Source organism: Tyto alba, unplaced genomic scaffold (genome assembly GCF_018691265.1).
Source record: "Tyto alba isolate M040663 unplaced genomic scaffold, T.alba_DEE_v4.0 Super-Scaffold_20, whole genome shotgun sequence".
Classification (NCBI taxonomy): domain Eukaryota; kingdom Metazoa; phylum Chordata; class Aves; order Strigiformes; family Tytonidae; genus Tyto; species Tyto alba.
Genome location: NW_024881283.1, coordinates 7,572,953 through 7,585,110, shown reverse-complemented (window position 1 = coordinate 7,585,110; position 12,158 = coordinate 7,572,953). Strand labels below are relative to the sequence as shown.

The 12,158-nt window shown below is 52.7% G+C and overlaps 1 protein-coding gene across 1 annotated transcript in view; it reads right to left on the bottom strand.

The window, feature by feature from the left end:
• Window positions 1–3,169: 3,169 nt before the first annotated feature.
• Window positions 3,170–12,158, bottom strand: part of RUNX3 (RUNX family transcription factor 3) — a 41,469-nt gene continuing 32,480 nt past the window's right edge. Inside the window, exon 5 of the mRNA XM_033003302.2 lies at window positions 3,170–6,839. Coding sequence (XP_032859193.1) covers window positions 6,316–6,839 — 524 coding nt within the window. The 3' untranslated portion in view covers window positions 3,170–6,315. The remainder of the gene's footprint in view (window positions 6,840–12,158) is intronic.

The window sequence follows — 12,158 nt, the reverse complement described above, 5'->3', positions numbered from 1 at the left end:
GTCTCTTCTTCTTCTTTTTTTTTTTTTTTTTTGAATTGGAGAGTCTCCGCTGCAATACATGGAAATATTTGGGGGTTGATTTTAGCTGAACAAGCTGTGGTTCAGGGCTGGATGGTGGCGTCGGGACTGGCCGAAGCTGGGGAGAAGGAGCTCAGCAGAGGAGCTATAGCGGACCTGAAAAACGAAACATCCTGGCTGCAGCCGAACAAAACAGCTCTTGTGACCCCGGAACGATGGTTTTACTGGGTTGGTTTTGTATTGCACCAAACTTGAGTGATCAGGATTGAAGGATTTTTTGGGGGTTTTATAGTTTGGGCACTGAACCAGCCCTTCCACTCCCCCTGCTCTTCTCCCAGCTCCCATCCTCGCCAAGCCTCTTGCCAGCCAGCGCCGAAGAAACAGCCAGCCGGGGCTCGCTGCCAGCAGGTCCTGGCACGGCTGCGTATTTGCCCTTTATGGGCCTTGGTTTAAGAGCTCCTGCCTTTTCCGAACGGGCGGGAATGGCATCGGTCACCTCGCAGAGCTGCTGAGCACCGGGGCTGGCCCCGGGGTGCTGGGAAGGGGGGCAAAGCCCCAGCGAGCCCCGGCGAAGGGGGGCAGCTCCGCTTCAAGGGGGTGAGTTTTGAAGAGCCTGTGAGAAGCAAAAGGACTCATTTTTGCGCCTGTCTGGGAACTGAATGGAGAAAAAAAACCTCCCACCAACCCATATATATAAAATATATATATAAATATATATCTCCCCCAAGGCGCGAGGTCCCGCTGAGTAAGTAGATGTGAATGACGTGTAACCTAACACTTTCCCAGACACCCTAATGAATTTTCCATGTTTTCCACCATTTAGCTTCTAAATAGGCAGTATTGAAAAATAAAAAAACCCCAACCTCAACAAACCACCCATCCTTTCCAGCAGGACGGCCCTGCAGCAGGATTAACTCCCCGTGGATGCCCACGGAGATGATGCTGAAGTGGGAGCTGGTGGCTCTGTTTCACGCCGGTCCAAGAGATGGGTGGCTGCGGGGGGGTGATGTTTGTGGGTTTGGGGGGTCCCCGGGGCTGTGGGGAGGGTGCTGGGCACCTCGCAGGGCCGTTTGGCCCCGCTATTTCAGAAGAACAGGATTGTGCCTTAACGATGCTGATGGCTTATTTGTGCAAATTTATTTGTTAAGGGCTTGACAAGGGAAGGGGACGCTGTGGGCAAGGTGAGACCCCGTGGCAGCCAGGCAGGCTCCTGCCCCTGTCCTGCGTAGCCTAGAAACTTTTTGCAAGTTAAAAGTTTATTTACTAAGACAGGCAGTTTGGACACAACACAGTCATTTAAATAGAGGCTGGGGTTTAGAGTTTAGTCTGGAAAGAGAATATAGTAAGATTTTTGCTGAGACTTTTGTTAGCTCTGTTCTCAAAGGAAATATTCTTCACTTTTCCTAGGAGATTTTTTAGCCCAAACTCCACGCAATTTAATATCTGAATGCTCAAAAAAAAATTCATCCAAGCTCCAGTGACGACTTTTTTTTTTTTTTTTTTTTTCCCCTTTGTTTTCATCTGCAAAAGAAAACCCAAACACTTCTGCTCTGACTGCCCCACACCATTGCTTTCAGCCCTGGTTTTCAGCATCCCCCTGGAACAACGGGAGCTCTTGGGTACTCAGCTCCGCTGCCTGGCACCCCGGACCGGCACCTGCGGCCGCTCTCGGCTCCTGAAGGGCCTTTGGGAGAGGCTGACGCACCCCACAGCCCGCGCTGCCGCGCCGGCGTCCAGCTTTCCCATGGAAATCCATGCAAGTGATGCAAAACCTGCGTATAGGCACGATGCGGCCCCAGCATCCGCGGCTTGGTAGGTGGCCCGTGTAAAAATAACACCCCTATAAAAATAACACCCTTCTGGCCCTCAGGTGTCGGGTACATTTAACACCGGTGGTTCACTGGGCTACCTGGGCCTCCCAGCTGTATTTTAGCCGCTGCCATGTCCCCCCAGACACGGGCTTGGTCCAGCATCGCTTCGCCCAGCAGCACCTGAGCCCCTCTGCAGAGGGGCTGCACCCCTCAAAAGCCCCTTTTCCGCCGGTGACCCAGCGCACGTCGGTACAACAAAGCCCATTTTATTCATCCTCTTGTTCTTTCCCCTTTCCTCCTTCTTCTCTCTTTTCATCGCAGCTTTAAACGAGGCTGCGAGTAAAGCACGGATCAATTTGGAATGGAAAGTTCCTGTAAATAATAGCTACACCTCGGGGTGTTTCCTCTCCTAGTAGCTGTGAAGAAAAGGCGGGTATGTCTAGGGTTTGACTTGAAACATATTCCCGCTGGCCAGGGCTGCAGAGCTGGGTTCTCACCCATATTAGCATTTATTGTGGTTTTGTTCGCGCTTTTCCTCTTCCCCCCCCCCCCCTCCCCCCCCCTTTTTTTTTCTCTTTCTATGCGAACGCCACCACGGGCTACGCTTACGGAGATGCTGCAAAAAAAAAAAAAAAGAGGCGGAACATCGGCTCCAGCACGTCCGCCCTGCTCGGTGGGCAAGGCGCTGGCATCGCCCCGGCACGCCGCGGCCAAGGCCTTCGCCGGGCTCATGAATAACGCGTGCGTTGAGTGGCTTGGCTCCTCGGGAGCCCCCAGCCTACAGCACATTGGCACCAGCCGCTATTGTAGGCTGGGATTTTTAATTTTTTTTTTTTTGCTTTTTAAATTTTTTTTTTTTTTTTTTTTTTTAAATTTCTGCTTTTTCAGTTCCGGAGGCGAGTGGTGAGTGCTAAAGGGTTTGGGTTTGGACCGCCTGGGAATTTGGGTCCTGTTTAAGATTTGTGCCGGCGCTGTTGCAGCGGCGCGGCGATGACAGGCGGCAGCCCGGGCGCAGGATGCTTGGCGGGGGACGCAGGGATCACCTGCCAGGGCCAGCTCGCCGCAGCATCAGTGGTCCAGCCCCACCTTGGAGAAGCCTAAAGGGGTTTTCTCAGCTCTCACAGCCCCTGGGGGGTGGGGGGGTGGGTGTCCCCCCACCCATCACCTCCCTGCAGCCCTGCGAAGGCGCCGGCCTGCCCTCCCCGACACCAGATCCGGGGGCTCAGGGAGGTGCCTGAATTAGACTCTGGAGACAGGGCAGCGTGAGGAACCTTCCTCCGGACCGGGGCACAGATCTGCTCCCCCCGGGCAAGAAGTGAGCAGGCGGAAGGCACCGGGGAGACTTGTAACCGTATGTTTATTATTCCACATGGAAAGTCATTAAAATGATTACACGGAGGCCTGACGATATAATCACGTACATTGGATAAGAACATCGACACCGATAATAGAAAAGCAGAACTGACCACTTCGCTATGGCTTCGTACCAGCGCCATCTCCACCCGCTCACGAAGGAGCCCGGCTCTGTTCTCATCGAAGCCAGCGCAGCAGAGACTCCTCCAGCGAGAGCTTCTTCCAATGACTTCAACAGGAGCAGACCCTCCTCTTCCTCTCCCTCCCCCCCCGCCTCCCCCCCTCCCCAGTGACAAGTGCTACAGGTTAAAAAGATGGGCTACATATTAAATATAGGGCATTACCTTCAAGTAGGGCTGGCGTATTACACAAATAACCACATTATTTGGTATCACTAGCATTTTTCTTTAATGTCCATCGTAAGACACCATTAAAAAACCCAACAACTTCAGCCTTCTTTATCTACAAAGACCTTTGCTCTCATCTCCTTAGTTGTTTGTTGTTATTTTACCCTGCACGTACAAGTATTAGAAGCATTATTAAGAATCGGATCCTTCAACACATTTAAGAATTATATTATTATAACAAATAAGACCAAAAATTAGATTTTATAGTTAAATATTCTGTGAGCCAGACAAAGGGGTTTTACTGTACAAGCAATTGTGCATTTTTTAAAAAAAGCAAATTATAGTGCAAAGCAAAAAACATTGGCCTGTCTCGTGACCATTTGCATACAACAGAGGTGCATATATTTACACCTTCACATGACAATATGTCATAAAAATAACATCGTTGCCATTCTTTTTATTATTTTCTTTTTTTTTAAATTCACTACGAACAGTCTTAAATTAACCTAGTACTACGAATGCCTTGTTTTCTTTGTGCTTTCAATCAGTGGCGCGATCGGATGATAAACGTAAATGCATCAAAACACAGGCTGCCGTGGTCCAGTTTCTACAGCTGGCAAGCACCGGAGAGGTGCTCGCTGTCGCTAAGGCAAGTGAAGGTTGCAGTTTTGCTGGGGTAGGGTGTTTTTTTTTTTTTTTTAATTATTATTTAAAAGAGTTGTTCTTCTTGTTGCTTATTTAACTCATGAGTGGTCATCGCAGCTTTCCAAGCCAGGATGTCTTGCTCCAGTCTTGACGTGGTAGTGCAATTACAACGCTCTGTACCTCAACCGAGTGCTGACAAGCTGCCAACTGAGATTTGGTGATAGGCGGCGTGGCTGTAATGGTGTAACTTGGACAGAGGGGCTGGGAGGGCAGCTGTGGGGTTGCAATTTTCTTATGCTCATGCAAAAAAAAAAAAAAAAAAAAAAAAAAAAATGCTTGGTTACGGGTGGCACTGGGGGCTGGCCACATCCCTCTGCCACAGGGTAGGCTCTGGAGGGCAGCGGTACTGCAGTTACACGCTCCCTGGGGAAGCTGCCCACGCACCCTCAGCCCTGCCAGCACGAGGAATCCCGAATCCAGCCCGAGTTCCCAGGCCAGCAGAAAGCACAGCCAGCTTGCAGGAGGCGACGTAACCCCGCGGCGTGCGTCAGAGCCAGGCCACTCACCCGGCCTTGGGGGAGCCCCTGCCGCCTCCCCCGCTGCCTACGAGCTCCCGTCGCGGTCCCGTTGGGGTTGCAGCCTCTTTGGTACCAGCTACGAGGGCGTGTGGAGCCCGAGACCTGGTTCCCCCAAATGCTGCATGAGGCAACCAGCTACAGACGGGCCGGCGGTACCTTTAGTGCCCCTTCTTCAGCTTATGCAGCTACAGCAAGATACCCGTGCTCTGGGTCACTTGGGGGAAAGGAAAAGGGGTGAGGGGGTGGAAAAGGCTAGATAACATCGCTTTGCAATATTCCCACCACCAAGAGACTGAGTAGGAATTGCTCCTTTCTCCAAATCTCAGTTAGAGCTTTCAGTATGAACAGACAAGTGTGTGTCATTTCTTAATAAAAAAAAAAGTCATCACGTGTCAATCCGCTCTGGGTGAAAACATGGGAAAGAATCATAACAGAAATATGATGCTTTGCCACCAGCTGCATGTGTCGCCACTCAGAGAGGATGAAAGGAAGACCCAGAGACCCGTGGCAGGGTCATGCCGAAGGCTCCCGAGTCCCTTTTGCAGCTAACGCCCTTGGAAGTGCATCTCATACATCTTGGATTGTCCTGAACGCCGCCTTCACTTCAGCCACCATCACTGAGATTTGCTAAGAGGAGCAAAGAATTGAATGGTGAGGTCAGGACAAAAGAGCAAACAAAACAAAACAAAACACATCTCGTAAAAAGTACATCTCATATGTAAACATACAGGAAAGGGGGGTCTGTCAGGCGCGGGATCAACCACGTTACTGTTTTAAAAGTGACGACAATGACAGAAATGAACAATACAACCTCTGTCGTCAACAACAAATAATAATAATCACATCACAGCTCTTGTTCACATGGCTGATGCCGGCCGACCCGCGAGGAGCGCGCAGCCCCCGCGCGTGCCCGAGTCCCCACGGTTGTGCTGTAAACCAGACTCTCACGTGCCACGCGTTGTCCCGGAGCTCTTTGGTGGTCAGGGGCCCTACACGGGCAGGGAGGGAAGGAGAGGAGACAACGGGGGTTTTTTTCCTTTTTTTTTTTCTTTTCCTTTTTTTTTTTTTTTTTTTTTTTTTTTTCAGTTCAGTCTTTCTGCATTGGCAGAGAGATGGCTTGGATGACTCCCTGGTCTCGTCTCTTCTCTGAAACATTTTGCAGAAGAAAGGTGAGCTTTTCGTAACTTTTGAATGCTTTGTGTAGGGAAGAGGTGTGAGTGAGATGACTGAGAAGTGTTCTGCAAGAAACAAACATCTGATTCCCCATGTCTTTTTTTTTTTTTCCCTATGTACAATCCACATACTTAAAACATATGAAAGGAACCACATCAAGCGACAAATTCAAGCCTCGTGGATGTTCATCTTGAAATGTAACGTAGGTCCTGGTCCATCTTCGCTTGATGTTTGCCCATGTTTGCATGCAGAGGATCCTGGTTTGCTTTTGGTTTGGAGGACTTTGGTTTACCTTTTCTCTAGACATCATTTTGCTTTATTCATTACCAAAAGGAGTAACGTAACGGTGGCCGATTAAGTTAAAGGTATCGGTGCCCGGTTGAGTTCCTCCTAGTAGGGTCTCCAGACCGACTCATCCATCCTCCCAGTAGTCGTCATGGTCGTCGGTGAGTTACTGTGGCTCCCATCTGCATCCACCCCGTCGTTCTGATTGCCCAGGTTGGGATTCATTAAGTTGTTCCCCGCTGAGGCACTTGTACAAGAAGAGAGCATCCGGGTGGGGGAGCGCTCGCCGCCTGCCACCATGGAGAACTGGTAGGAGCCCGAAGACGTGCCGTAGTACAAATGGTAAGGAGAGGGGTTGGCCTGGAAGGGTCCACTTTGGTTTTGAGTGGAGCCGGGGTAGGGAGGTGGCAGGTAAGTGTGGTGGAAGCGCGTTGTGGTGGGCATGCTGGTCATGCTGATGCCCCCGATGCCCGTGGCGGAGGGTGTCGCGGTGTAAGGGAAGGCAGCGGACATGGCGCCGGGGTAATGCATCCGCGGGTCGGAGAACCTGGTCTCGGTGAGGGCTGGCAGCGTTGGGAAGGAGCGATCGAACTGCCGGGGGTCAGAGAAGGGACTCAGATCTGACGTGCCTGTTGGGGTGGAGGAAGAAAGCGGGTGGTTAGAGCGCTATCCTTGAGGCTTGTAGAGTTTCTCCCATAGCCTGGGTCATCCCTGCCCAAGGAATTAAAGTCGGAGGGAAAAGCACCTCTTGGATCTGGCAGGGAAGAGAGCTGGGGAACTTAAATACAAGAATCCTAAACCCATTTGTTTAAGTTGTTCCCATTTCCTGTCCTAAAATTTGTTGTTTTCTATCCAAGAAGGGACACGACTAAGCTGACTTCTCTAGGGGTCTATTCATCTCTGGCAGATTAAAAAAACACACCCCATAAACACAGAAAAAAAATGTTTAGCCATTACATCAGCTGTGTAGTAAATAGATGGATGCAGGCCCCAGACGGCCGGTCCCTGAGATAGTCGGTGGTGTATATACACACACACGGAGACAGAGAGGAAAAGCTGGAGTCCAGACCAGCCTGCTAAGCCTTCTTGTGGGTGGCCTGTTCGTGCTGATACCATCAGGGGATGGAGCTGATAAACACACAGCTGAAAACTCCCAAGCTAGGAGCCACAATATCCCTCTGCTTGATTTCTCTGTGTATTTTTCTCCTTCCAAGAGGATAAAGAGAGTGAGAAATTCAGGCTCTCTTCTGCTGGGGGAAGGGAGTCTTGGGTCAGCACGGTGGGGATGTTAGTCAGCTCCCTCATGTGCTGGAGCCCCCCCATGCCTTTTCTTGGGGGGGTCTAAACCCAAAGTGGGTCACAGGCAGCTCGCAACTGGAGAGGGGCCTCTGCCCAGTGTTGCCGGGTCCCCACCTCCCGCAGGAAACCCAGGTTAGAGATAGGAATCCACTCCAGCAGAACCTTTGAGGACCTCAAGGTTTTCCTGTGGCTCTCAGCTGTCCCACGGCTGGTGCCATTTCCTTACAGAGCCCAGCACTTCTCTGGCTTTGGCGCATCTGAGACAGAGAGAAATGATTTTTGCTCTCCAAGGAGAGTTACAAAACCTTTGTCCTCAAGACCTCAGTGGTCCACACCAAGCTCTGGCAGTGGTTAGGCAGGAGGGCACGGCTAGAAATGCCATGACTGTGCCTTTCTCAGCCTTGTAACACCCCTCGTGAGATGAAAATCTCTAGAAAGGGCAGTTCTAGACCAAGGCGCTTGGCTGGTGCCCCAAGCTCAAAGCCTTGGCCAGCTGGAGGTGGCTCTTCGTCCTTTCTGTTTACTCCCAAGACCCCTATTTTTCCCTTGTTAAAAGCAGGGCCATCGTGCTTTGATAGTGGGATGTCATCTGGCCTCAGTGACTTTTGTCACATTGGCTGGATTTTGCATCAACTCAGGCAAGAAAATGTGTGAGAGGAGTATGATAAACGTGCTTGTTTGCTTTAGATATGCATATATATACAGATACACACATTCATACGTTTTCATATTTGCTATGCATGCATAGGGATGTGCATTTTATATATATTTATTATGATGAAGCATTTTTAACTTCTCAGGGCTTGTGTTCAAGGCCCTGCAGCATTTCCCCAAGAAAAAATATTTCAGCTAATCCCTTCCAGCTAACTAGTGGCAAGGGCATGCTCTGGAGGCGCAGACAGGAAGGGGATTTGATCTGAACCCTCTTTCTCATCCCAGGTGAGTCCTTCAGCCATCGGCTCCTGGAAGGAGAAGGAGAGGGGAGGTTCCTCCTTTCCCTCCAGCCATTTTGCGGGCGATCTGCAGCGCCTGCCTTCCCACGCAGGCTCCACGGAGGAGAAAGGTGGGGGAGCACCTGGTTTGTGAACGTGGCTGCGGCTTTGGTGCAAGATAAGAGAGGAGCAGCTCAAAGCTGTCACGAACCGCGTTGCTCTGCTCACACCCGGGGCTGGATGCAGCCAAGCCGAGCGTGGAAGCGGCTGCCTGGCCGCAGAGCTGTCCCTCTTGCACGCCGTGCGGAGGGGTAGCGTGCTGGGGCTGGCTAGAAAAGCACAACGCTGCGCAAAATCCTCACAACTGGCCAAGCCAACCTGATTCCACATCTCAGGCTTTCAGGAGGCTGCTCTGCCCCATCCCAAAGCCATGCTACTGCAAAAGCAGCACCAAAACTGCTGTCAGGTGTGCTGTGCGCTGAGGTTTGGAGACCAGGTCTCCAAGAAGCAGCCTGACCAGAGCCCGTAACTTTAGCAATCCAGACACATCACAATATAATGTAGGACCATGGGACAGAATCCTGGCTGAACTTGGACTGGAGAGAAAAAGTGCTATTTTCTGAATTCCTCCTCCTTATACACACACAGCCCTGCCACTGCGGCCCATACACTGAGAGAAAGCAGGCTTGAAATCCCCTCCAGCCCCCAGAAAATCCAGCTTGCCGCTCACTACCTTCCAAGAGCAAATGACAATCTCCAGCGATAAGACCAGGCTCCTTCATTAGCTTTCACATGCCCATAAATAATATTCCATAAAATGCAAATCGAAATAAAACACAAGTGCTCAGGGCACATTTCCCTTTTCCTCTATAACACACTCAAAGGGGGGTTTTTTAGAGGCTGTGTTTTATTGGCCTGAACTTGCAACTTTTGGCAATGGGTCCTTGCTACTAATTTAGACACAAGTGTGTAAGCGTGTTAATTACAGGCTGCGTGCGTGGCGGGCAAAGCCCAGCGATGTCAGGTCTAGAGACACTCCGGCTCTTGCCTGCAGAACAGCGGCGGACAGAGGGTGAGCTCTCCTGGCGCCAGGCTTTGAACCCCCCTGTCATCTGCAGGGATGGGCCTCTCTAAATCTGAGTGTGTGGGTACAAATCCCTTAGAAAACAAATCCCCCGGCGGTGCCTGCCCTGGCCGGGGAAACCCACAGCCCCGCAGAGCCAGTGGGGCATCCGAGCGACCATGACCGACATGCTTTCATCTTTGCTGAGCCTTGGGGTTTAAAGTCTGGCCCAGAATAAAGCCCCCAGCTTTCCCCGACCAGTCTGAGGCTAAAAAGAAAACAAAACAAAACAAACCCCAACCAAGCCCCAAACCCACTTGTGTATTTTTGTGCTATCTGAGGGGGGTGTTTGGCGTTCCCAGGCTGTGGCAAGCAGACACCAGGCTGCTCCGCTGTACAATGTCGGTCTGTCTTCCCGTGCCCCCCCCCCCCCACCCTCACGGGGAGGCAAAGCCCGTCCGTCCCCGCTCCCCGCCGCGACACCCAGGCCCCCGGCCCAAAGCACAGAGCTGCCCGCCGCTGAAGCGGTTCTCCCCTTCCTTCATCACCGCCACCTTGTCCCCGGCCGGGCTCCCCGCAGGGCCCGGGCGGCTGAGGGGAAGCCGCGGCCGGGCCCTGTCCCGCCGCCAGCAGAGGGCAATGGCGGCCGGGCCCGCGGCGGGAGGGAGGCGGCCGGTAGAGGGAGCCGCGGCCGCGCCCGGCGGGAGGAGCCGCCCGGCCGGGGCCGGCACCGGGAGCGGCGGCGGAGGGTGCGGGCCCGGGCCGCCAGCGCGGCGGGGAGCGGTGCGTCGTACCAGCGCCCTCACGGCGGGTTTCCCTTCTCCCGCTCAGCGCCATCACCTCGGGGCTGCCCCTCCACCGCAGCTCTCGCCTCAGGGCTGCCCCTCCAGCTCGGCTCCTTTCCATCAGGCGTGCCCCTCCATCTCGGCTCCTTCGCTTCAGGGCTGCCCCTCCATCCAGGCTCCTTCACCTCAGGGCTGGCTACCTGTCCATGGCTGGCTACCTGTCCATCGCAGTCCTTGCCTCATGGCTGCCCCTCCACTTCAGCGCCCTTGCCTCCGGGCTTCCCCTCCATCCCATCTCCTTCTCCTCATGGCTGCCCCTCCACTTCAGCGCCCTTGCCCCAGGGCTTCCCCTCCATCCCATCTCCTTCTCCTCATGGCTGCCCCTCCACCTCAGCTCCCTTGATTCAGTGCCCCTCCATCTCGGCCCTCGCTTTAGGGCTTCTCCTCCACTTCATGGATCCACACGGGTTGGAGCCACACAGCCCCGTACCTGCCGCCCTGGCCAGGGGCATCACCCCTCCTGCCCTGCACCCGAGGAGATCCACTCTGAAACACCTCCAGCAAGGTCCAAATAAAACATCGTTGTTAACACCCTCCATAACCACCTAACTCAGCAGCAAAGCAACCCTCCATCACGCTTAGCCAGCCATCAAACAGCAACCCAGAGCAAGCAAAGTGCTAAGCAAATACCAGGGAAATAGAAGCGGGTCAAATTGTACCCTCGGCCCCGCCGGTTCCTTTGAAATCACAGTCGACAATGTACTCTAAAAATCCCATCTCACTGTCCCCTTCTCCAGCGCAGGCAGAGCCCAGCGCATCTCACACACACATCTGCGTGGTAGCGCTGCCTCGGAGGATTTACTACGGTTTGCCTCGCTTACTCGCTGTCCAGCCCCCATTTGCTTTTTTGGACCCTGGCAATCTGAGCTTGAGTATTTCAGTTGTCCAGTTGCCAATCAAAATATTTGAAGGAAATGTTTATTTTCTTCTCGAAATCACACCAGCTGCTGCACTAACTGAATAAGCCCATTTAGCTGTAAGAATTTAACCATTGTAAGAGTGAATTGAGTCCCCCAACTACTCCAAAATCTGACCCAATCTATCAGCGGAAATGTCAATGTTTTGGATGGGAGTTTGGGGAAGTGTGGAATGTGTATTAAATAAAAGCCATGTAAAGGTCAAAGCCCTGATTAGTAATGCCACTGTCTCCTCGTTAGGTCTGTGCTGCCCAGGGGACGGCAGAGGCTGGGACACACCCCGTTATTTAATTGTGCAGCTGCAATTTGCACCTTTTGAGGACCCCCAAGTCTCCCTGCACGTGGAGCTGGATAGAAACAGGCTTTCAAAGCCGCTCAGCCCCTTTCCAGATAAAACAACTGTGCTCAAGTGACACAGCAGCTTTCTTTTTGCCTCCGAGACAATATGGGTCTTTTCTTGAGTGGATGGCAAGGAGATAAATGCAAAGAGCCGCCTCTGAGCGCCTGCGCAGCGATGGGAGCTAAACCTCGGCTGGTTTGTGGCAGAGCTGGGCAGGGTGGCGAGAGCTGGTCACGAGCATGGAGGTGGGGAGGCTGGTTTGAGAGGCTGCCGACCACAGAGGTTTCTCTGGGTGTGTTCAGCTGCTTCCCTTGAGACCACACTGGGTTTGGGAGCTGCCTTGGATGGAGTAAAACTGGTCCCTGCGCCCTTGCTGGGTCAAGACTGGTGGGTCTGCTCTGAGATCCCTGGAAGCCTTCGTGGAGCTGAGGCGATGGACCCTGCGAGAGCTTTTAGGGACTAACGGCACTGATGTGCACCCATCCCAGCGAAGTGGTGGGGGCTTCCACTGCCTCCTATCCCAGGAAAATACCTGTTCTGCCTGGAGAGAGG